General features: G+C 41.5%; 1 protein-coding gene across 1 annotated transcript in view; it reads right to left on the bottom strand.

Moving 5' to 3' along the window:
* The window catches only part of LOC124798065 (N-alpha-acetyltransferase 35, NatC auxiliary subunit), a 148,065-nt gene that overhangs the window by 103,758 nt on the left and 16,659 nt on the right, over window positions 1–27,648 (bottom strand). Inside the window, exon 2 of the mRNA XM_047261294.1 lies at window positions 11,578–11,675. Coding sequence (XP_047117250.1) covers window positions 11,578–11,675 — 98 coding nt within the window. The remainder of the gene's footprint in view (window positions 1–11,577; window positions 11,676–27,648) is intronic.

Below are 27,648 nucleotides of genomic sequence, written 5' to 3'. Positions count from 1 at the left end.
GATCAGCACAGACTAAGGCATGCTGATAATATAATCAAGACATTAGTGAAAAAAGCAAGACAGGTGCAGAGGGGTGCCAAAAGAAGACTTGAAGATGATTATGAAGACTGTGAAGGGGGTATTAGCTACGGATCAGGAATGTTTTAATCTTCTTTCTCCGTTTCCCGTAAGTTTACTTTTTACTTCATCTAGGAACATTATCTCAGGTACTGGTCAACCTAGAAGTCTGAAATTTTTATGACGTAGTGACATAGGTCCCTATTACATACTGAAACAACGATTTTTTAATTACTTGATTTACAAAAGACTTAGGGGTGATAGTCTAGTAAAAAGCGATGGAAAAAATTTACTTAAAAATAAATGTACAATATCTCTGTAAGAAAATACTTTGACAATAAACTGTTGTTTCAGTATTGTTGTAACATATGAATGCACATACAGTAAAATTTTTACCTCTCTGTCTCCAGTAGTTTGTGAGAAAATGTTCCCTATAGTAGGCATATATTAACATTGCGGGGATAGGTGATTCCGTATCCCTTTAAAGGAACTAAGTTCCAGACTAACAAGGTGTGCTTTGAGACTGAGTGAGTTTCAGTTTAAAGTTATTCATTGACTTGGCAAACTACACATACATGCTGACATGATGAGACAAAATGTACGTGTTTGTGTCAAGAGTAAGTCATGAAGAAGAGTTAAAAGCAGCTCAAGAGGAAGATCAAAAACGTAAAATCTGGAAAAAGTTCAACGTTTTGTCAAGATAGATGGATTGCTGTACAAAGTCGCTTGTAAAGGAAACTATTCTGGAGAGCTTAGAGGGCAAATCATGACGAAACTGTTATCTGGATATAGTATGGCAAAAAAGCAACAAACATCACAATGGCTGAGGTATACTGGCAGCCAAGTTGTAAAGCAGATGTTTTTGAGTTTGTTTCACTATGTAATTATTGTAACAAATGGAACAATTTGGGGAAAACTAAGGCAGCATTACTAGAACTGCCAGAGACTAGTGAACCGTTCGAAAGAGTAGGATCTGATGTCGTCGGACCTTTGCCTAAGACCAAAGATGGAAATAAATACCATACTATTGACCATATTAGATCATTTCTCCAGATATCTTCTCACGATACCAATAGTTGATCGAAGTTCCAAGACCATAGCTAAAGTTCTTTGTAAAAGAGTTGATTCTCAAGTTTATATCACCATTATAAGCATAATCAGTGACTAAGAATCAAATTTAACGAGTGAACTACTTAAACAGACTTGTAAGCTAATGCAAATAACACAACTAAGAATTACACACCCTGAATGAAATGGATGCACTGAGCGAGTTCACAGAACTACATAAGCAGCAAGCATGCGTAGACACATTCAGAGTACCAGGTAGAAGGACTGGTGGCACACGTAAACACATTCAGAGCACACAGGGACAGGTACAAAGGCACGCGCGTTAACATGTCCAGAGCAGTTAAAGGGTTAAAGAAGAGTCAGGTCAAAAAGCTTAAGAAGTTTTAAAGGGCCGTATCAGATCTTAGAGGTGTTGTCACCAGTTACTCTTAATCTCCAACTAGCTTTCCACTTGATTGTCTTCATATCAATCACGCAAAACCATTTCTGAGTGACTTTCTATAGCATCGCGAGATGACGATGAGGATCAGCTGAGGGGCTGACCAACTGTTCTTAAATCCAGGAAATGAGCAGCACAGGGCTGCAGTCCAGACCTTGAGGCCGAAGCATCGTGATACACCCAGCGACCCAGTCCCAGACGCCCCTACAATCTTCGTAGAGGTATGCAGTGTGAGTGAGTGCAAAGAATATGTAACTGTATTGTGCAAATATAGACTGCAACTATTACATAAAGTGAGCAAGTGTAACATTTTATTCCACAGGTTACTGCAAGAGATACATTTGTATTATATTCATTGTTTAACTTTATAATGTTTAGAACAGATTAACCATGTTTACTGTAATTCTAATTTTTGCTATGTCAATGTGTTCCTTTAATACTACAGTAACAGTGCCACAGACAGCAGCTGTCTTGTTTGAACTACAACTGGACATGGTAGCTTCAACGGATAATCTAAGCTCGTATTGAAATAAAACCCAAGAGAGATTCAACAACAATTCAGTTCTTTTAAGAAGCAAATTGATTTAATTCATTCAGTCAAGAATAATGTCACAGCTTTGGAAATGGAATGTCTTAGTATAACAACTGGATTACCACCAAAATGCAGGTGGAGGCCACATTTGCTACTTATGAAAAAGAGATTAACTGTTTCTTAAACCTTCTGCCACACAACACATTGATTAGGTGCAAACATGCCTGGTTTCATTTTTGAATAAGTGTCCTTTGTACTGTGTTTGGTAATTTAACCAGCCAAGATATAATGGACGTTAGAGACAAAATTTTAGCCCTTGAGCAACAGTCTAGTATGAATTCAATTAAACTATCTAGTGAAATAATTGTATTAATAAATACACAAAAAACCATTACTAATCACACAGTTTTATTGAACAAATTGTAAAGCAATTTATTATACATTTCAACATAATTTGTGGTGAGATGAATGCAGCCATCCACAAGTTGTTTGAAGGATTAAATCCTGCAAGTGCTCACTTAATCTGAACACTGCTTTTGAGAATTACTGACAGTCTATCAAATGCTAGAAATGATGCTCTTAATTTAAGAACAGCTCTTGAAACTAGTTAAAATGCTTCCTCAAGTAGTGTACTATTGGATCCAGACCAATCCCTACAGACTGCATAAACTTTCTACTTACCCTGTCATGTGGCAACAAGCAGGCCTTCATGTTATGAATCAGCTAGAAAATGATTTACTGATCAGCAAGGATCAAAGATTTATCTCTTAATGAGTGCGGTCTGTATACATGGAAACCTAGTCATGAGTTAATTTGCCCAGAATCAGCAGTATTTTTAGATAGTAGAGTGCACAGCTGTGAGAAAGCATTGTTTATGAATAATTCTCGGAGAGATCATTGTCCTAGGAATTTAATGTACCTGTATCAGCCATTTCTTAAACAATTTCCTGGAGGTATAATTTACTCTTTTAATTCGACTCTCAATTCACATTTAGATGTACAACTTCTGGCACTCCGGACCAACCTTTTACACTCAAATTAAATGGTAATAGATTGATTTTAAATGCCAATCAAAGTGTTTTATCATGTGATCTGTTTGATATGCCCTCTGTATTGTCAACTACTTTTCATGCAGCTGGAAAGCTTCCATTAATGACAATGTTACCAGTTTACTATGACAAATCGTACATACCATTCTCTGTCAAATTTTCCCAAGGATAATGATTTAATTATCGATATCCAAGAAAATGTAATGATTACTAACAATGAGCTAAATTATTTCATTTGAACAGAAAACAAGATTAAGTCTTTTGAATCTCTAAGTAATGTTAACCCATACTTAACTATCAGTATTTAGGGCCACTTTACCCGGTTGGATAACAGGAGTAGGATAGGGACACACAAGTCACCAAAGTGGTGTCCACAACTTCCACCAGGCCACTGAGCCACACAAAATTATCATTATACAGAAGACAACAGTAGGTAGAGGGTGAGGTTCTGTAGACCAATTTAAAACAACAACCGAAACAAAGACTGAAAGGGTACTGAGCCATCTGATCACAGATGCAACCACATTTAGGATCTTTCAACAATTAATATATTTCTTACTTTGTTGAAACTGTAACTACAAAACATTTAATCACATTCAGACAATTTTATAAAAATTTTGACCTATGTGATCTTTTTCATATGTTTTACATATTATTTCAATTTTGTGAAATTTCTGACATCCTCAGATTTGTCAAATGTCTTCATGTTTTTAGTGACTTCACATCACTCAGATAACATTCCCAATACAGACATCAAAAATGACTCTTTGGTGCACAAGGCTATTAACACAGCTATGACTGAAAGCCTTTTAGCAGCATTTTCTAATTTTTCAATCAACCTATCACATAAAACTTTATTGCCTACAAACTTTTTTTTTTCGCTATCACATAAATCTTTTTTAAAAAAGCCGTGGCATTAAAATGACTTTAAAGACCAAAACTGAAAAATAGTAACCAGGACCGACAAATCTGAAAAATATGGACTTTTACCGATTTTACTGACCATTTTTCATCCCTGGAAATGCTGTTTCAGTGGCAGAGACAATAAGAGATTGGCATGTCCATGTGCACCTCTCCTGTAACATGTGTAAATAGTGCAATAAGAACACATGCCTTTAATATTTACAAAGAATAGTTCTTCACCTGCATATTTCACTGCAGACACTAAATGTGTTTGCAAATGTCAATAATCACATGTTACACTTAGCATGCTTCCACCAGAACACCACATAATATATTCTGATTTCTTGCAGTAGAAAATCCTGTTCATATTTTGGTGGTATCACTCCAAGCCACACACGAGACATCAGCATTTGCGTCTTTAATATGGCCTAATATGTGGTGCATAGGTAGCTGAAGTAGGTTGTGGCAGGCGAGTTTACATAGCTCAAGCACAACACGGAAACTGTTTTTTGACGTTCTCAATGGTCAATAGTCTTGTGTACGAGTAAGGTTGTTCTCAATGGTCAATAGTCTTGTGTACGAGTAAGGTCGGGCTGCTTAATTTTTTAAGGGTGGATATTTTGCTGCATTTGCAGTTCAACCTGAAATCAGAGACAACAACACTATCTGTATGTTGCCACAAGGTACTTCTCAATTGGATTAACTCTGACACACAGCTCTTTGCTCATGGGATAAATACTATAGCAACAACCAATCAGAGAATGAGTTTGGTCATGAATTCTTTTTCTTTTTTTTAAGTGTTGTCACAATTATCTTCAGTATCTTGCCATCATCACTTGAGTCTGTAATGTAACTGTGATGTGTTTTTACTGTGTACTTTATTTCTACATCTACATCTACTTTCACAGTCTGCAAGCCGCCATATGGTGCATAGTGGAGAGTATCTTGTACTACTGCTAGTCAGTAATTTTCTGTTTCCCTCACAATGGAGTGAGGGAAGAACAACTGTTTGCTTCCATATGATCCCTGATTTCTCTTATTATGTCTTTGCAATTGTTAAGTGATATGTACATCAGTGGCAGTAGAATCGTTCTGCAGTTAGTAGCAAACACTGGTTCTCTAAACTTTCTCGAGAATGATTTACAAAAAGAGCAACTTCTTCCCTCCATTTAAGTTCATAAAGTATTTCTGTAACACTTATTTATCAATCAAATCTACTGGTAATAAAACTAGCAGCACACTCCGAATTCCTCGACATTTACATTTAATACAACCTTTTGAGGGTCCCTAAGACTCAAAGCAATACCAAGGATGGGTCGCCTTGGAAGTGTTGTGTATGCAGTCTCCTTTATAGATGACTAACACTTCCCTAGAATTCTCCCATTAAACCTAACACGACACTCACCTTCTCTACAACTGTCCTAACTTGCTCATTCCACTTCACGTCGCTTTGTAACATTATGCTCAGACACTTAATCGATGTGACTGTGTTAAGCAGCACACCACTAATACTGTATTTAAATATTACAGGATATGTTTACTACTGATCTGCATTAAACTACATTTTTACACATTTAGAGCAAGCCTTCCTGTTGACTTTTTGTCTTTGCAATGTATATTGGAGAGTGGAAAGGGAGAGAGAAGGTGGATAAAATTCTATTAATGAAATAGTCGATCCAAATCTCTGGTATACTTTATGACATAATTTACAACAGCATAACGTGATACGAAAGCTCACATAAAAGTAATCCTTTCATTCAGTACGGTTGTAACTAAATAGAAGCATTTCCTTTCAGTTATTGTTGCGTGCAATATGTACGTATAAAACATTACTTATTTTGGAACATAGGAAGTACTTACAATGGGAGGGAATGGATCTCACCGATTTGACTCAAAGTGTGTGAGTGGAAGAAGGTAGGTGATCCTTCCAAGTACCTACAATACCTCACCTGAGTAGAATAGTTATTTATAATATTTATATATATTTTTTAAAAAATCAATTTATATGTGTTAAATTAATCTATTCAGTTTTGTTTCAATTACTTTAATTTAATTAATACATTTAAACAGGAATTGTTTCAAATGACTTTTTGATGCTTTGTGTTTTCAACAATTTTCTGATATAGTGAAATGCATATATAGTTACGGCATATATAGTTAGTCTTGTGACGTGTCTGTGGCAATCTTCCATTAAAAATTATTATTATTATTATTAGAAAATGAAAATGTACCATGAATTTTCTACCACTGAAAATAATGGAGAACACATCAAAACTGCAACTTTTCTTAATGAAGATAAAAAAAGAAAGGCATCATGAATTTTCATGTCATTGCTAACTATCTTCATAAATAAAAATGTAAATGTTTGTTTGTTAAAGATCATCTATCTCAAAAGCGTCTTCACCGACTGCTTTGAAATATTGACATGACGTTGCACTCATACAAGGTTATTTCTAAATACCTACTGCAGCACCATAAAGTGCATAAATATATATAATATATAAAGGGCTATGTTGTTACCAAAAACCTCAAATCTTGAAACTGAAAGTTCTTTCCAGTTCCTTTTAAATTCTGACACAACATTGCATTCAAATATGTGTGTATATAAAAACTCATGAATATTTGAATTCGACATTCTGTCAAATTTCAAAAGCATCACTGAAGAACTTTCAGAGATTTAAGATTTTAAACAAATGATCATTTACATTTTTATTTATATAAAGGTAAATGTTTGTTCATTCAAAATCTTACATCTATGGAAGTTCTTCACCAACTGCTTCAAAATTTTGACACAATGTTGCATTCTAATAAGCACATGTTTTTATATACCTGTTTCTTAATATACGTAACATATAAATAAATATGGGGCAATGTACAGTTACACACACACACACACACACACACACACACACACACACACACACACACACACACACACACACAGGGGGGGAGGGAGGGGGGGGGAGGGGAGGGAGGGGAGGAGAGGGGAGGAGAGGGGAGGGGAGGGGAGGGGAGGGGAGGGGAGGGGAGGGGAGGGGAGAGACCAAGGCCAAGGAAAAGGGCAAAAGGGAATGGACAAAATGGTGGAACTAGAAATAACAAAATTGTATTCATCAACTCGAAACATGGGAAAGGTGTCTGGATGCATGAGGATGTTATGAACAAATGATGAGGACAATATTACAACAATGGACAATGACAGTTGCATTCTCATATTTGTCAGGCAAATTACACTTTATTACTGGTGACATCGGGGTAATATATTTCAAATGTAAATATTCAATAAGGCACTGAAAAATCACCAAATTCATCAGCAAAAATAATGTAGCATGTTTGGAAGAAACAGAGGAAGCAGCAAATAGATTATATAATTAACACTGACTAGACTGGAAGCCAGTATGATATGAATAAACAAACATATAACAAGACACTGGATTACAATGGTGCAGAGACTGTTTTGGTGAGAAACCACCCTGTCTTGCACAGTGCAGTACAGTTTAGCCACTTCAGGGAAACTGCTACCCCTTGTATTCAAGAGCTTGCCAGTATATTCAGTCAAGTTGCTGCTACCATCAAGAAATTAGAAGAACAACATGAGAATGTTGTTGTTACTTGCTCCAAGTCAGGGAAACAACAAAAGAGCTTTATGTAAAATTCTTGTAAACAACACTAAAACCATAAATTGCTAACAACAAATTCCTTCTATTGGTGGATTCATGGGGTGACCAAGAAAATTTGTCATTGTATGATGAGACATTCATCAATGAAGATGGCAAAGCAACATGTAATATTACGATCATTCCACCCACATGTACTCTTCTTGGTCAACGCTTTGGTGTATATTTCGACTCCCAAGCCAAAAATCGAATTAAAAAACTGTAAAGTGCTCCTGCATTGCTGCTACAACAACAACTATTGTCAAGAGAAGATTACATTACAATACATTCTATTGCACTGCATCAAACTAGTGCTCCTATTTTCACCCTAGTGATTTTATATGCTTGGTATGCATAAAAATTGATAGGGCAGGCCTGGAAAACCGTGGCTCACAAGACACACCCTCTATTGAGCACTCCCTCTTCATCTCTAGTCACGTGGCATATCCATGGCCTTGCCGCAGCCTATGGTTTGCTTGTTTAACTGCAATTGAGTGGGACAGCTTCTCTTGAACTTGTTTCCTCAATGTATAGGCTTTTGCACCTTCACTGGCTTTCCAACTTCGAAGAGGCATAACTGTTTTGCTACTCCTCTTGGACTTGGTGTTTTGTTCAGATTTTTTCTCCTTATTATTGTGCTATTGGTCAGATTGTCATTTTGGTTATTACTGTGATTATTATTCTAGTTTTCATTTTGGTTGGTGCTATCGTTATTTTTCTAGAACGATTCTTAAGAATGTCTGGGGACAAAAAAAAAGAATACTGAAAACAGTGTTTTCAATGAGTGGGAGATTAAGTACATTTTTGTACACAATTTTGATGGAAGACCCCAATGTTTGACACAAAAAATGCTTAAAATAAAGCAAAGGTAGTAATTTGGATCAAACTTTTACTCCATGTGCATCGCACGGGTGTCACTCCTATGACGAACAATGTGCTTTAGCACATAAGTTGGAGGGGGGGCAAAAAAAAAAAAAAAAAAGGTACAAGGGATGCCTGAATCACCACGTATTATACACAAGTTTAACTGTGTCATATGTGGTATGCTTAAAATTAGAAAAAGCACAGAAATGCTTCAGTGATGGCGTACTAGTGAAAGAATGTCCAACAGAAATGGCCAAAGTATTTGGTTGTGACAATGGCACTGAACATTTAAAAAAAAGATACTGTGTCATATAGCACTGCCATAAGCCGAAATCTCCATAGGGGATATAGCATAAAAAGGAAACTAAACAATTTATTGCATTTTTTATTAATGATCGAATGTCATTTCCCTAGTTGCTGCAAACTGAAACAGAAATACAAGTAAGTACATTTTTTCAAGGTTTAAATCCAATACTGATGAAGTCTGTAATCAGTTTCATAGTTGTGTTAAAGATTGTAAGTCTCTAGAACCAGATACCACTTTCTTTAATAAACTACTGGATGTCTGTCTCGGCAGTGTTGAAACTGATCTTCAAGGAGAAGTGTTCAGTTTACAAAATGATCCGTTCATGCTATCAAAAACAGAAAGAGATGCTGCAATTTTTGAAGTAATGCCACAAGATCACTAACCAAAACCTGCAAACTTAGCCATTAAAATAAAACCTTTTTTCGATTCAGCATACATTTGTGAATACATTTCCTTCAATGAAGTACATTGAATCTGCTCTGTGTTATGCAGTGACCACTGATTTGGTGGAACATAATCTTCGTTCCACTGCAATCCCCAATGAAACTGACATTGCAGAGCTCAAGCCCAAGTTCAAGAAAACTGACCTAAATATTAAAATATCTCATTAATAGAAGTACAAGTGTTTGAGATAAATAACCAAGAAAAATGAAAGTTTTAGTAGTTTATGTCTTATGAAGTTTATGTTTCGGGAGAGCTCAACATCCACGATGAGTGATAGGTCAATTGGACTGCAATTGGACAATTGGTCAGTGTGGTTGTGTCAGGCCATGATGGCACTGTTCAAGTAGAGCTAGAGGATGAAGTACTTGCTGAAGGCGAAGGTCTCGTGAGCCATGTCTTGACAGGTCTATTCTAGGAACTTTAAAGGGTCCTCTACCTGCTCCTACTTATGTAGTTTGAGCCAAATTGGTAAGACCCATCTTCCTGCACCCACTACTATTTATAAATAAAAAAGGAAAAATCTATCTGTTTCAAACTGTTTATTGTCTTCTATTAGGCAATGTATTGAATATAAACATCTCCAAAAAGTAAAAATTTTATTTAAAATGTTTTGGATTAAAATTTATTACTCATGATTCAGATATCTGCTACTTGTTTGAAACAATATGACTAGTTTCATTGAAAATGTTCCGACGTAACATCAAGCACCAGCACATCGGCCCAGAACATAACTGCAGAGAAGGCTGCAAGATGACATCAGCCAACAGAACACTGACTAGGACTGCACCACGACAGGAGCGGCACCTATAGGAAGAGAATATAAGTCTCGCTCCAGCTAGCCTCGACCACACTAGAAGAGTCACACTAGAAGACACACACTAGGAGAGCCGCACTTGAAGACAAATCGTCATCCTAACTCTTCAGTAGTGACTTATGTTTTGCTTGCATGGAGATTGCATGTATCAAAGGACATTGATTATTCGCATGTCACCATTTGCTTGCGACTCATCACTGTAAGAAGGCAAAGTTAAGTACTGCCAATTCAATTTATTGTAATAAACTCCATTAATTACATTTGCTTGAATATTGTCTAGATATCCAAGAAAACAGCTTCCTAGGCACCCTATATTAGAGGAGTGTGCAGAATCCTATAGAAAACACATTATTTAAAGAAAAAAAATCACAAAATTACAACTTGCATAGCATGTTTCCTTTACAGAACAGAATGTTTAAAGCCAGAATAAATGGTGGCCTTAATAGTGGTAAGGCTATTACAATACTGCAATGCAAAATGAATGCTGAATGTTAACAGGGCACGATGATTCTAATCAGTATAGAAATGCACAACTGTTGGAGCCAAAGCTAAGCAGCAAAACAGGTTAAAAGTGAACTGAGAACATTATCCATTTCCATGCTCAATTGACTGTCATAAATTATGTTATTATAACCCACATATACTGATAAGTGGTGCCACTGACAGCAATACACATGGTGAAGTTAGTGCAGTTTTGGTCACATAGTCTACAGCCAGGTGCTGACAGGTATGAGGATTACCATACCATTAATTCGACAAGTCATGCTTGCAAAAATAGTAACATGATTTTTTTTTAATTTTTTTTTACTGAATAATGAAACAATTGGTAGAAGCCAACCAAGGTGACATTCAGTTTGGATTCTAGGGAAACACAGGAACACGTGAAGCAGTACTTCAAATTATGAGGTTATCAAAGATGTAATACAATGAGTGGAAGGTTACCTATAACTTGGACAGAAGTTGCACACGTATACGAGACTCAAAGAACACGAAATGGAGGCAGTAATTGAAAAGAGAGTGGGACAGGATTGCCACCTACACCCCTTGTTATTCAATCTGTACATAGAGGGCACAGTGAAGGACACCGAGATTAAATTAGAAATGGAATTATAGTTTAAGGAGGGAAAAAAAAGAAAAAGAAAAAAAAAAAAAAGAAAAAACACACATTACGGTGAGGCACTGACATTGTAATCCTGCAAGACAGCAGGTGGCTTGAAAAATCAGCACACCAGAGTGGATTGTATCCTCAAAAGTAGTTACAAAATGAATACCAACCAAAGTAAAACAAGTGTAATGGAGTGAGGTCAAAGTAAATGCTGAGGGGTTCAAGTTACGAAAGTGGACAGAAAAAGTAGGTACAAGTTTTATCATTTTGGCAGTAAAATAACTGATAATGGCAGAAGTAAACAGAACTTGCAACACTGACTGAGTCATTTGCCCTTACCTTTAACAGCTTTGAAGAATTCCTCAGTAACGTCTACCCAGTTGTAGTGAATAAATGGCAAAGGATGGCTAGGAATCGGTTCTGTGCCAACTCCAAAGCTGTAACATAAAATTAAGTAACATAAGATTTAAAAAGATTTGCATATTAAGTTGGAGATACATTACTGCAAGTCACCTGGTACTCTGATGCCACAATACTTAGTCTAAGTGTTGGGAATGGTTAAATTAAATTCTAAAGGGTCATTTTACTCCATCTGTACCAATTTCCATGAGCCATGTGAGTAAATGTACCTGCTTATGTGCTGCCACTTTGATATAGCTGGTTCAAATTATGGTAGTAAGCAAATTTCCCTTGCCTGTATTTGATTGGCAAGAAGAAGAGAGACTGTGGCTTAATATTCCTAATCATCAATACCAACGTTTTGCATTAAACTTAAAACCACTCCACAATCTTACGTGGAGTGAGGGCAGCTAAAACTGTTGATGATGTTCCATTCATTAGAAAAGTATGATAAGCTTGGCCAAAGCTGGCTGTTCTAATGCTGTCAGAGGTTGGGATCATTCCACTGGATTCTCTTGCACCATTTGGAAGTTAATATTGATGGAGTCGTGGTGTTATGTATGATGGAGTGCAATTAAATACGAGTATGATTCTGTTAGGGGGCAAAATATAAAAACTTGTGTGTTTGGGAGGGACAAATAAGTCAGATTTCTCCACTACACCTTCATATAAGAGTATGTCAGCTGATTTTGCCTAGCAAGGACTTTGTTAACTATGTCGTGTATGTGCACACAGCACTTTCCCCTTACAGTCTCACTCGAGCCTCCGACAGCTGACATCTCATGATGGAATCTAGTGCAATACAGCCTCCTAGCATAAGACGTCATTTGAATTCCCACTCATAAAACCAAATTTGAGGACTAGTGCCTCAATGCTAACAGAAACAGCAGATTATCACACCAACACCTGCATATGCAAATGCAATGTAAGGCTGCATCTGTAAAAGTATATTCACAGTTAAATTTACACTGATGCAGACAACAAAACAGATCCATCAGTCACTGAACACATATAGTCTTCCCAGTTATAGCTCTAGCATTCCCTCCATCATAACAGAAGGAGGAGGCTCCATGCACGAAAAAAAAAAAAAAAAAAAAAAAAACACACACACACACACACACACACACACACACACACACACACACACACACACCAGAGTAAAAGCTACATGATTAAAAAACTTCAACAGCCTTTGATATAAATGATGGAGGTATGGAGATAGAGGCCCTACGCAACAAAACCATCTATTTTTCCTAATTCTGCCCGAGCTCTGTCAGAACCACCTCTTCCTCAAAGGGAGAAAGTGATTAAGGAAGACAGCACTTTGTACTTCAGTGGAATATGAATAGTTAGATGGTTTATATAGAAGAGAGACAATTCAAGTCCTATGACTCCCCTTTGTTAAGTTATATAAGCTTTATTGGAAGGCTGATTTCAGTAGTGAAAGGTGGTTGGTTGGTTGGTTTGGGGGATTAAAGGGACCAGACTGCTATGGTCATCGGTCCCTTTTTCCAAAGACAAAGAACACCCACAGAGAATAAAAACAAGGAACAGAAGAGATCACAGACGATACAGAACAAGAGATACTGAGACAAAGACAAGACAAAACAAACTAAAACCACACAGAGTGTGACGGTGGTTGGCCGACCATAGACATAAAAAAGGAAAGGCCAACCACTTAGAAACACATGAAAAACTCAGTGTAAAACCATAGGCCAAAGGCCAGAATCAACACAAAACAATAAAATAAAACAGAAACACTCAGAGTAAATGATAAAATCCCCCTGCCCGAATAAAACGTAAAACTAAGTCAGCCATAGTGGAGTCGTCTGTTAAAAGGGCAGGGAGCGTAGCAGGCAGCGCAAATGTCTGCCTGACCACAGCTAAAAGGGGGCAGGCCAGCAAAATGTGGGCCACTGTCAAAGCTGCCCCACAGCGACATAGAGGAGGGTCCTCCCGGCGCAGTAAATAACTGTGTGTCAGCCGGGAGTGGCCAATGCGGAGCCGGCAAAGAACTACTGAGTCCCTGCAAGTGGCTCGCAGGGATGACCGCCACACAGCCGTCGTCTCCTTGACAGCACGGAGTTTATTGCGCATTGTCAGTTCGCGCCATTCATCGTCCCATAGCGCCAAGATTTTGCGGCGGAAGACTGCCCGCAAATCAGTCTCTGGGAGGCCAACGTCCAGAGATGGCTTACTGGTGGCCTCTTTCGCCAGGCGGTCAACATGTTCATTACCCGGGATACCGACATGACCGGGGGTCCACAAAAAGACCACAGAGCGGCCGCAACAGGCGAGAGTATGCAGAGACTCGTGGATAGCCTTCACCAGACGAGAACGAGGGAAGCACTGGTCGAGAGCTCGTAAACCGCTCAGGGAATCGCTACAGATAACGAAGGACTCACCTGAGCAGGAGCGGATATACTCTAGGGCTCGAAAGATGGCGACCAGTTCAGCAGTGTAAACGCTGCAGCCATCCGGCAAGGAACGTTGTTCGGAAAGGTCCCCTAGAGTGAGCGCATATCCGACACGACCAGCAACCATCGAACCGTCAGTGTAAACAACACCAGAGCCCTGATACGTGGCCAGGATGGAATAAAAGCGGCGGCGGAAGGCCTCTGGAGGGACTGAGTCCTTAGGGCCCGGTGCCAAGTCGAGCCGAAGGCTAGGGCGACGAACACACCATGGGGGTGTATGCAAAGTAGCCCGGAAAGGAGGTGGAACAGTGAAACCCTGGAGCCCAGAGAGAAGCTCTTTGACGCGGACCGCTATTGTACAACCAGACCGGGGCCGACGTTCTGGCATACGGACGACCGACCGCGGGAACAGGAGGCGATAGTTTGGATGCCCGGGCGAGCTTAGAACATGGGCAGCATAAGCGGCCAGCAAACGTTGGCGTCGGAACCGCAGTGGAGGTACACCTGCCTCCACTAGTACGCTGTCCACAGGGCTGGTGCGGAAAGCACCAGTGGCAAGGCGTATCCCGCTGTGGAGAATCGGGTCCAGCACCCGTAACGCAGATGGGGATGCTGAGCCATAAGCCAGGCTCCCACAATCCAGACGGGACTGGATTAACGCCTGGTAGAGCCGCAACAGTGTAGAGCGGTCGGCGCCCCAGCGGGTGTTGCTCAAGCATCTCAGAGCGTTTAGATGCCGCCAACACGTCTGTTTGAGCTGCCGGATATGAGGCAGCCAAGTCAACCGGGCATCGAAAACCACCCCCAAAAACCTGTGGGTCTCCACCACAGCAAGGAGTTCGTCGGCAAGATAAAGCCGCGGCTCAGGATGGACTGTTCGGCGCCGGCAGAAACGCATAACGCAGGTCTTGGCTGCCGAAAACTGAAACCCATGCGCTACAGCCCAAGACTGCGCCTTACGGATAGCGCCCTGTAGCTGACGTTCAACAGCTACAATGCCAGTAGAGCTGTAATAAAGGCAGAAGTCGTCAGCATACAGGGAAGCAGAGACAGAATTTCCCACGGCCGCAGCAAGCCCGTTAATGGCTATTAAAAACAGACAGACACTTAAAACAGAGCCCTGTGGCACACCGTTCTCCTGGACGTGGGAGGAACTATACGAGGCCGCGACTTGCACGCGGAAGGTACGACACGACAGAAAATTGCGGATAAAAATCGGCAGAGGACCCCGAAGACCCCATCCATGAAGCGTAGAAAGAATGTGATGACGCCATGTCGTATCGTACGCCTTCCGCATGTCGAAAAAGACAGCGACCAGGTGCTGACGGCGGGCAAAAGCAGTATGGATGGCCGACTTCAGACTCACCAGATTGTCGGTGGCGGAGCGGCCTTTACGGAACTCACCCTGAGACGGAGCCAGAAGGCCCCGAGACTCCAGTACCCAATGCAAGCGCCGGCTCACCATCCGTTCAAGCAACTTACAAAGAACGTTGGTGAGGCTAATGGGACGGTAGCTGTCCACCTCCAGAGGGGTCTTCCCAGGTTTCAAAACGGGGATGACAATGCCTTCCCGCCATTGCGACGGAAACTCCCCCTCGACCCAAAGACGGTTGTAAAGATCGAGAAGGCGCCGCTGGCAGTCCACTGAAAGGTGTTTCAGCATCTGACAGTGGATGCCATCTGGCCCAGGAGCGGTATCAGGGCAAGCAGCTAGGGCACTGCGAAATTCCCACTCACTGAATGGAGCATTGTAAGATTCCGGGTGGTTGCTGCGAAACGAAAGGCTCCGATGTTCCAGCCGCTCTTTAATGGAGCGGAAGGCCTGGGGGTAATTCACAGAAGCGGAACTCATAGCAAAATGCTCTGCTAAGCGATTTGCAATGTCGTCGGAGTCGGTACAAACGGCTCCATTCAGTGAGAGCGCAGGGACGCTGGCAGGGGTCCGATAGCCATAGACGCGTCGAATCTTGGCCCAGACCTGCGAGGGAGCGACATGGAGGCCAATGGTGGACACATACCGCTCCCAGCACTCCCTCTTGCCTTGGCGGATAAGGAGGCGGGCCCGCGCACGCAGCCCTTTGAAGGCGATAAGGTGGGCTAAGGAGGGATGTCGCTTGTGACGCTGGAGCGCCCGCCGGCGATCTTTAATCGCTTCAGCGATCTCAGGCGACCACCAAGGCACAGCCCTCCGCCGAGCGGACCCAGAAGAACGGGAAATGGCATATTCGGCGGCAGTAACGATGCCAGTGGTGACAGATTGAACCACCGCATCAATGTCATCAGTAGAGAGAGGCTCAAAAGCGGCAGTGGAGGAGAACAAATCCCAGTCAGCCTTATTCATAGCCCATCTGCTAGGGCGCCCAGAAGAGTGACGCTGTGGTAGTGACAAAAAGAGCGTAAAGTGGTCACTACCACACAGGTCGTCATGCACACTCCATTGGACAGACGGTAAGAGGCTAGGGCTACAGATGGAAAGGTCAATGGCGGAGTAGGTGCCATGCGTCACACTGAAGTGTGTGAAGGCGCCATCATTTAACAGCGAGAGATCGAGCTGCGACAACAAATGTTCAACGATGGCGCCTCGACCTGGGGCCACTGACCCACCCCACAGAGGGTTATGGGCGTTGAAGTCGCCCAATAGCAAGAAAGGCGGCGGCAATTGGGCGACCAGTGCAGCCAGGACATGCTGCGAGACATCACCATCCGGTGGAATGTAAAGACTGCAGACGGTAATAGCCTGTGGCGTCCATACGTGTACAGCGACAGCCTCTAAAGGCGTCTGGAGAGGGACAGACTCGCTGTGCAGAGTGTGAAGGACATATATGCAGACGCCACCAGACACCCTTTCATAAGCTGCTCGGTTCTTGTAATAACCCCGATAGCCACGGAGGGCGGGGGTTCACATCGCTGGAAACCAAGTTTCCTGGAGAGCAATGCAGAAGAAAGGGCGAAGGCTGAGAAGTTGGCGGAGCTCAGCTAAATGGTGGAAAAAACCGCCGCAGTTCCACTGGAGGATGGTATTGTCCATGGCTGAGAAAGGCGTGAAAGGACTGGGAAGGCAATTTACGCCGCTTGTTCACTCACTGCCACCGATTCAGTACCCGTACGAGAGGCATCCATGGCGTCTGAGGGACCAGCGAGATCAAGGTCCTCAGCGGACGCTAGAATCTCGACTTCATCCTCAGACGCAGAGCGCGAAAGGTGCGGTGGGGTTGGTGCCACCGCAAGTTCTTTGGCCTTAGAGGTCTTTCTCTTGGACTTCTCTCGCTGAACCTTGGGTTTCACCGGCTGGGAAGGCTTCACCGATTCAGTCTCCGGGACAGAGGAGGATCGTGAAGCCCTACGCCCGGCCGCTGGTGAGGACTTATGCCACTGGTGGCCGTCATCCTTCCCGCTGGTGGAACCATGGGAAGGGAGGGTCCCAAGGGAACTCTTACGGGCGAGAGTAGTCGAAGAAGTTAGACGCTTCTCCGGCTGAGAAGCGGGGACGGACGTCCCCGACGGGTGGGAGGAGGTTGCTCCTGAGGTAGGTGGTGCAGGAGCAACCAGTTGGGTAGAGCCCCCCACGGGCAAGGGGGCAGGAGGAGTCTTACTGCTTATCGAGCTGGCTGGAAGTCTCGAAACTGATGGAGCTAGCACAGTTGTTGTAGCAGCTGCATAAGAAGATGTCATTCTCACAGGATGGAGTCTGTCATATTTCCGTTTGGCCTCAGTATAGGTCAGCCGGTCCAGGGTCTTATATTCCATGATTTTGCGCTCTTTCTGAAAGACTTTGCAGTCAGGCGAGCAAGGTGAATGGTGCTCCCCGCAGTTGACGCAGATGGGAGGCGGGGCACATGGAGTATCGGGATGAGATGGGCGTCCGCAATCGCGACATGTGAGGCTGGAAGTGCAGCGGGAAGACATATGGCCGAACTGCCAGCACTTGAAGCACCGCATCGGGGGAGGGATATAGGGCCTGACGTCACATCGGTAGACCATCACCTTGACCTTTTCCGGTAACGTATCACCCTCGAAGGCCAAGATGAAGGCACCGGTAGCAACCTGATTGTCCCTCGGACCCCGATGAACGCGCCGGACGAAATGAACACCTCTACGTTCTAAGTTGGCGCGCAGCTCGTCATCAGACTGCAAAAGGAGATCCCTATGGAAAATAACACCCTGGACCATATTTAAACTCTTATGTGGTGTAATAGAAACGTTAACATCCCCCAACTTGTCACAAGCAAGTAACCTGCGGGACTGGGCGGAGGATGCCGTTTGTATCAGTACTGACCCAGAGCGCATTTTAGACAAGCCCTCCACCTCCCCAAACTTGTCCTCTAAATGCTCGACGAAGAACTGAGGCTTTGTGGAGAGAAAAGACTCCCCATCAGCTCTCGTGCAAACTAAGAATCGGGGCGAATAACTGTTACCTCCATCCTGAGACTTACGCTCTTCCCACGGCGTGGCCAGGGAGGGGAACGTTTTCGGATCGTACTTCTGAGCATTAAATTGAGCCCGAGAACGCTTAGAGACTGCTGGCGGCTGGCCGCCAGCGAGAGATGATGTACCACGCTTCATTGCGGGTCATCCGCCCTGATGCCACCTACTCCGACCAAGGGCCCTCCCCACGGGCGCCACCCAGCCACAGCAATAGCCACCTGGCAGGATGGCCATTGCCGGGAGTCCTGATGCCCCAGGGAGATGGGCATCTACTCCTTGGCATACGTGGGGAGTGAACGGCGCAGGCATCAGTAGAGCGATCCCTGTGTTGTCAGGGGGCTACAACCAAGAGGGTACATGGCGGCCCCACCACAACGGACTGGCTACCGTGCTGGATGTTAGGTGACATGTGGTCCATGGGCGTCGTCAGTGCAGAAAATGGCCCTGCACAGTGCTTGGCAGAAAGTGCACGAAGGGGCGCATCGATGCCCAAGAGATGGAGAGCGGGCAAGACTGCAATGCAACGACGAATAAGATGGCGAAAGTTCTCAACACAACACGGACACAATGCACCAAGTAAGGCGCCCTTCCCCAATCGGCTCGCTCTTCGGAAAAATTTTGAGATATGGTGGTCAAACCCGACAGGGGACCATCACATAAGGCCGAAACGTTTGAGACTCCTTGTAGTCGCCTCTTACGACAGGCAGGAATACCGCGGGCCTATTCTAACCCCCGAACCCGCAGGGGGGAGTGAAAGGTGGGAGGCTGGAGTTGCTATGTTTGTGAATGACTTATGACTTCTCATCTATCATGTTAAATATTTGACAACACGTTATAGCTGTATCGGTTTATGTTCCAGCTGTAACAATAGCTCTTCATGAATACATTAACAGTGTTCCCAAAGAAATTAATGCACACAATGTGGTTTGGGTTTCCTCTAACATCTGCCCCTAGAGCGAAATTTTAGAGCACCAGCTTCTATTCAACTTCTTGTATCTCCTAAATATGGATAATACTGCACAATTCAGGGACAAATTGGGATCCATCTCTGGCACAAACCTTGCAATATGTTCACCTGCCCATGGGAAGTGGTAAGTAATTTTCATTCCGGTGACTACCTCCATATCTCAAAAACGGTTAAAATGGCTCTGAGCACTATGGGACTTAACATCTATGGTCATCAGTCCCCTAGAACTTAGAACTACTTGAACCTAACTAACCTAAGGACAGCACACAACACCCAGCCACCACGAGGCAGAGAAAATCCCTGACCCCGCCGGGAATCGAACCCGGGAACCCGGGCGTGGGAAGCGAGAACGCTACCACACGACCACGAGATGTGTGCTACCTCCATATCTCAATCTACTTAGCAGTAAGTGAGTGAGTGAGTGACTGGGTTAGTCCCATGTTCTGTGGATCATTTGCACAATTAATCTTAATGATGTGGAATGAGTAATTTTACATTCACATTACGCATTAAAATATGTAATTTTCTTTTTTTAGTTAATAATTCCTACACATTACAAAATTAGAAATTTTTCTACATTATAGAAGAAGTTGTCAGGAGAAACTGTCAGTTTCTTTTCAAATTAAACTTTGGTATCTATCAGTCATTTTACATCACTGGGTGAGCAATCAACAATTTTGGAATACTTACTTCTTAAAAATATGTCTACCTGATGATTGTGGGTGAGCACCACATGATATTCTTACAGCATGTTTTTGATCAATGCTCACTTTCCTTCTTAAAGCTGAGTTACACCAGAACATTATTCCATATGACATTATTAAATGAAAATATGTAAATTAAGTCAAGTTACTGATTTGTCTATCCTCAAGATTTGCAATAATTTGAAGTGCAAATGTGGCTGAACCAGGTTGTTTTAGGAGTTTGAAAATGTGGTTTTTTTTTTCCCCGTTCAAATTCTCATCGATGTGAACACCTAAAAATTTTTGACACTTCCGCCTTAGCTACTATTTCCTCATCATGTGTTATGCTTATCATTGATGTAGTACCTCTAAATATGCAGAAATGAATAAGTTGTCTTTTTGATACCATTCACAGAAAATGGCTCAATAATACTTTTAAGGGGATTACTTATCATTTCTTGTCTTGCTAGGATTGATAACAATACTAAGGTCATTCACAAAAAGAACAAATTCTGCTTGTATGTTAGATGGAAGATCGTTTACATACAGGGCGATTCACAAAGATATGCAAATATTTTAATATATTATTCTGCAAGTGAAACTAAAGAAAAAAGTTCATATAAACATAGGTCCGCAAATGTTTAGTTACAGCTAATGAAAAATTTTGCCTGAAATTTAGCAACTTTGCTAATGTGAAGCCATCGAGAAACTGTATGAGGTTAAAGTAAAGAATGATTTCTATTTATTTTGTTGTTATTGGTCTGGCGAATCTAACAGAAGATGTCCCAGACGTGCATCTGCAGTAGTTTTCCAGAACATCCAGAGAAGCAAAGAAGTAATTTCATAAAATTTTTAATTTATTAACTATTTGAACCAATTTGTTTTTTTAAGTCCAGACAATTGCACGATGTTTTCAACAGAAGTTGTAGAGATTTTAATTTTGGAAAAATGATGGTAATAACATCAACTGAAACTGTATGAATGTATCAGATAATCTGCTTTTATTAATACCATAGTACATGTGAATTCACATTAAATCAGAAAAAACAAAGCTCTGTGTTAAGGAAGTTGTACAGTGTACATACAATTTTACAATACAATCACAATAAATGTTCAAAAATGTCCGCACCGAGTTCAATGCATTTAGCTGCACGTCTATGAACATATTTTGTTGCTCATTTCAGTTTCACAGAGTTGTTCTTAATTTTGTCTTTGCTTCTCTGGATGTCCTAGAAAACTACTGCAGATACCCATCTGGGACATGTTTTATTAGATTCACCAGATCATCAACAACAAAATAAATGGAAATCATGTTCTCCTTTAACCTCTTACAGTTTTCCAATGGCTTCATATTAGCGAAGTTGCTACAAATCCAGGCAAAATCTCTTACTAGCCATAATTAAACAATTGCAGATCTACATTTATATGAACTTTTTTCTTTAGTTTTACTTGTAGAATAACGTATTAAAATATTTGCATATCTTCGTGAATCACTCTGTATATGAGAAACATAGTGGACCTAAGACAGGGCCTTGTGGAACCCTTAAGTGATTTCTCCCCAGGTGAAAAATCTCCCCTGCTTAAATGACTGAATTATTAGGTATAACTTTTTCCATTCTTTTAGTTAGGTATTACACTATCCATTGCTTTGTTACAATATCAATTCCATACATTCTCAGTTTATCCAGGAGAATATTGTGATTCACATAGTCAAACGGGCTATATCCGGACACCTGGCTGAAAATGACTTACAGGTTCGTGGCACCCCTCCATCGGTAATGCTGAAATTCAATAAGGCGCTGGCCCACCCTTAGCCTTGATGACAGCTTCCACTCTCGCAGGCACACATTCAATCAAGTGCTGGAAGGTTTATTGCGGAATGGCAGCCCATTCGCCATGGAGTGCTGCACTGGGGAGAGGTATCAATGTCAGTTGATGAGGCCTGGCACGAAGTTGGCATTCCAAAACATCCCAAAGGTGTTCTATAGGATTTAGGTCAGGACTCTGTGCAGGCCAGTCCATTACAGGGGTGTTATTGTCGTGTAGCCACTCCACCACAGACCGTGCATTATGAACAGGTGCTTGATCATGTTGAAAGATGCAATCACCATCCCCGAATTGCTCTTCAACAATGGGAAGCAAGAAGGTGCTTTAACATCAATGTAGGCTTGTGCTGTGATAGTGCCACGCAAAACAACGAGGGGTGAAAGCCCCATCCATGAAAAACGTGACCACACCACAACACCACATCCTCCAAATGTTACTGTTGACACTACAAATGCTGGCACATGACGTTCACCAGGCATCCGCCATACCCACACCCTATCATCAGCTCATCACATTGTGTACCATGATTTGTCACTCCACACAATGTTTTTCCACTGTTCAATCATCGAATGGTTATGCTTCTTACACCAAACGAGGCATCGTTTGGCATTTACCGGCATGATGTGTGGCTTATGAGCAGCCGCTTGACCTTGAAATCAAAGTTTTCTCACCTCCCGCCTAACTGTCGTAGTAATTGCAGTGCATCTTGATGCAGTTTGGAATTCCTGTGTGATGGTCTGGATAGATGTCTACCTATTACACATTATGACCCTCTTCAACTGTCGGCAGTCTCTGTCAGTCAACAGACAAGGTCGGCCTGTACACTTTTGTGCTTTACGTGTCCCTTCACATTTCCGCTTCACTATTACATCGGAAACTGTAGACCTAGGGATGTTTAGGAGTGTGGAAATCCCGCATACAGATGTATGACACAAGTGACACCCAATTGCCTGATCACGTTCGAAGTCTGTGAGTTCCCGGACTGCCCCATTCTGCTCTCTCATGATGTCTAATGACTACTGATGTCGCCGATATGGAGTACCTGGCAGTAGGTGGCAGTACAATGCACCTAATATGAAAAACGCATGTTTTTGGGGTGTCCAGATACTTTTGATTACATAGTGTAGGTATAAAAAATACCAATGGGTGCTATTTTATTATTCAGTGCTTGCAAAATTTGGTGAGAGAATGTATAAATGGCATTCTCAGTCGAACAACTCTTCTGAAATCCAAACTATGATTTACTGAGAATATAAATGTTGCTTGGATGGGATGTTGTTTTGGAATAGATGACGAACCCAGAAATTTTGGAAAATAGTGCCAGTAGTCAAACGGACCAGTAGTTTTAAAACCTCTCCTTTCACCTTTCTTACAGCAAGTTTTGACACTGGCATATTTCAATATCTCTGGAAAAATACCTGTAGTAAAGCTGTGAGGATGGGTAGCTCACGAAAGTCAAAGGTCCCGAGTTCGAGTCTCGGTCCAACACACAGTTTTAATCTGCCAGAAAGTTTCAGACTTCACTATTAAGCTTGTTGTCGGAGTATTGATTTCTCACACAATGTGTATGTTCCTTGATTTTTTAATAACTTTTCTCAGCAACTTGGAGTAGTTCCCATAGTGTGCAACTAGGGCAGGATCTAAGAAAGAGAAAGAGACAGAGACTGATACAGAGTTAGAGAGAGAGAGAGAGAGAGAGAGAGAGAGAGAGAGAGAGAGAGAGAGAGAGACATATGGAACAGTAACTGGCATGTGTGTTGAGGAACAGGAAGGCAGCACTGCAAAGATTCAGTAGTAGTTCATCTGTAAGGGATATAACAGCACTTCAGATAGCTGGAGATAAATCCAAGCAGATGTTCAAAGGAGCAATAACATGTCATGTAATAAATTCCTGTACCTATAAACCATTCCACTTCCTCAGACAAAGTACTGATATCAATAGACAATTTCTGGGAGAGGATGAATACATCAGCTCACTATGTTATGAAGCTGCGAGAAGGAAGACACCAAATTTAATAGCAAACAAAACAGGTGTGAACAAAACAGATGTGTCAATTGGAATCAGCTCTTTCATTGGCTTATGATACCTCACCTGGGACAACTAAGATTTGGATTGTTGTGTGTGTGTGTGTGTGTGTGTGTGTGTGTGTGTGTGTGTGTGTGTGCGTGTTTTAAACCAATCTTTTGACCAGTTTGATGTAGCTTATCACAATTTCATCTTCTGGGGCAAAATCTTCATCTCAGAGTAGCAGGCGAAACACCTCAGTTTGCTAACAAAAAGAAATCTTACTCTTTTTTTAAAAGGCATGGAGCGACTAAATAAACTGAGTATAATTACTTTTTATGCTATTAAGTTAACCAGTTCCAAGTCTACAAAATACAGAACGGTGAATTAGGTTTACTTCAATGAGTTAGTATGTTTGTTAGTACCTGACTTGTCCTATCTTCATTAAATGTGTGTACCATCATATGTCTGCGTATCTGATGCTTTCCTAACCTTAAGCTGACAAATCTTATACCACTGCAAAATGGTCCTTGGGTGAAGAAATTACTAATACTAATAGAAAATGGACTGACTGCTATAATTCCAACACTCCACAGGAAACCATCTTAATATTCTTGCTGCAACCAAAAGAATATAGTACATTCCCTAGAAGCATGGCTTCAAATAAATCATTAACTATCATACTGTATAGATTCTGTAGTTTATTAAGGTAGTTAGCTTCCTTTTAAAAAAAAAGCCACCTTGTGGGAGACTTATCTGATATAAAAAACACATATGATAGTACTTTGGAGGCATAATATTATTTAAGATGGTGAGTTGCAGATAGGCACAACAAAAAGACTGTCACAAAATAAGCTTTTGGCCAACAAGGCCTTTGTCAAACACACACACACACACACACACACACACACACACACACACACACACACACACACACACACACGTTTGTGCCTGCGCAAATGCAACTCACCCACCCATGACCATAGTCTCTGGCAGCTGAACCCACAATACGAGCAGCAGCAGCAGCGGTGGCAAATTGATGGAAGAGGCAACTGGGTGGTGGTAAGGAGAAGGCTGGGGCAGGGAGAGGGAGGGGAAGCTGCGTAGGGAAACGGGACAGTAAAGTGTTGCTGGGGAGCTTGCACGGACAAGGTGGAGAGAGGGTAGGGCAGCTAGATGCAGTCATGAGATCAGACAGAGGCCTTCGTCATTACCCAGCCTACCCGAGGCATCAGGCTATGCTTTTACACACTCTGTTACAACCATCTAATTCGAGAAATTAATATGAATCAGTGCTCTGATTTCTTTCTATGTGCACACGTAAATCATTAAGTTATGGGATGATGCTAACATTCGATATTGGAATATTAATTTGATTTGCTCTCTTCTTTTAGAGCCACAGTTTCTTGTTCCAGAGATCTACAGTACTTACATAGCCTGTGAACTGACACATTCATGTAGCAGAAAATGTGCAAATTGTCTATGAAACACACAATTAATCATAACATACTCTTAGTGTCATTCTCCTCCACCACTAAAATAAATTTCACTCTTTTCCAGTGTAATTTTTTGGTGATTGCTTAGGTACATCAAAAACTTCGGTTTGCTTTTTGAGAAAGTATGTACTACAAATGGTATGCATGTATTGATATGTATTTGTTTTTCACTATTATAATCTCCTGAATGTGGTCAGTAGCTTGTACAGTTTGTATTGAGTTGGTCAATACATTTCTTTCAATCTTATGCTAAACTTTCTCCTACTTTCCTAATACTCATTTTTCTGGAGTTTTCATACCTGAAGTACACATCTTTTTTATGTCAGAATTACTGAAACAATAGTAATGTGGCCTAATCATTGGTAGACATGGTGTCTATTTGACTTCCCTTCTGTGCTCACATTCATCTAATATGGAGCAGTAGAGCTGACTCATCACGATCATCATCTTTCCTTGTATTGATCTCAATGCACATAAAAAATTCGTTTCAGCTAATCCATATACATTCATGAGTTAGCTGCCTGACATGAAACACAAGTGACACCTCCCTCTTGGTGAACATGTTGCCTATGCTTAAAGTATAGAATTAGAACAAACTTTACAGTGGTGGACACGATGATTTATGGTACTGGATTCTGTAATCTAGCAGTTGCCAAACATTTAATAGCTTAGACTGTTATTCCATTTATTCTTGCATCCCTTGTCTCACTGAAGAAAGAAAAGCATAGCACACAGCCCACCCTACACGCAATGCAAAAACTTTTGACCTAGCTTCACTCAAGCCAATATGACAGCTTCTATTAGTCTTGTACAAGACAAAAAGAAGTCACTTAAATGGACATAGGAAAGCACTGAGGTGTTCCATCCTCCATTTACCTGAATAAGGAGTTTTATACACCAGCTTCTCTATATTTATGGAAGGAAAGTCTGATATGATATACATGTATCTATGTAACAAGAAGGTAATCACTTACTCACCAATCTCCGAGCAGTGGAGAGAGACCTCTGTGACTGCCACTGGGCCTGATCCAGAGTTTAGTCTAAATTGGACTGTCTGGTTGGGGAGAGAAAATATTCCTAACACACAAATACAAAATTTCCAGGAACACACAACCTCAACCAAATATTACAACTAGGAGGGTAAGTAGGCAGTGAAGCACTTTTGGTGAAAGACATTGGACTTCACATAGTCACTGTGACTATCCCACTACTCAAGCAATTTTGAAATCCATGAAAACCAAACTTTGGCTGACTGGTTGGTGATTTTGAGTCCTTCCCTCCTTGCTATTCTTTACTTAAAAATTACTTTTTCTGGGTGAATTTTCTGAAACTACCACTGCTCTGTTTATTTGTATCCATTTTTAGCCTATACATAGTGCAGATATTAATCTTTATCAATAATCAGGCAAAGTAATACGTAGGAATGTAGAATCTGAAATCAGTGTTAATACAAAATACTTATCTGTGTAGGCAGAACATGTATGAGTATCAAGGTGGTTTCAAACCCTCCAGTATTTTCAGACAGAATACACACACAACTCATGATTATGAGGCTTTTTCTTAATTAACTTCTTGATTTTTTCCTTATTCCTAAATGCTGTCTCTGATGATGTCGTGTACTGGACAGCTACGTACCCATTAGAATAGTTCATGACAGGAGGGACTGTCAAGGGTCATGCTGTAAAGAAACTTCTAAGGAAACAGAGATTACTGCATAACATGGGGCCAACAGGAATGTTTGAGATGAGTCGTTGACCTTGGCCAGTGACGTGATGTTAATGGCTGCATGTCATCTTTGGTATACTTTCCCAGTTTTGTTATTCATTGGTGAAGAAAACGAATTTGAAAGGGGGAAAAAAATATGGTAAGAAACTGATCTGTAGCTTAGCCTGAGGTGTACTTTAGGTTCGAAGGTAAAAGTTTGGCCGTGCATTGGCAAAGTGATAGTAAAGAAACCTGGTTGCGGTGAAAGGCTGATCTGTACCTCAGCCCTTTTATTTTTAAAAAAAGGCCAATAACATCACGTTACAGTCATCAATAGAGTTTGCAGCATTTGTTGCATGTTTCCTGTGTATCTGATCAAAACCAACAACTCGTACTGAACATTGCTCCACATCCTATAATAGGTACAAAACAAAGCCTAGCGCTATAGGTAAAGATACATTGAATGAAACACGCCTCACTGTCAAGA

The sequence above is a fragment of the Schistocerca piceifrons genome, chromosome 5, assembly GCF_021461385.2.
Source record: "Schistocerca piceifrons isolate TAMUIC-IGC-003096 chromosome 5, iqSchPice1.1, whole genome shotgun sequence".
In the NCBI taxonomy this organism is placed as follows: Eukaryota; Metazoa; Arthropoda; class Insecta; order Orthoptera; family Acrididae; genus Schistocerca; species Schistocerca piceifrons.
The sequence above is the reverse complement of the archived record's forward strand: the minus strand, read 5'-3'. Positions and strand labels throughout refer to the sequence as shown.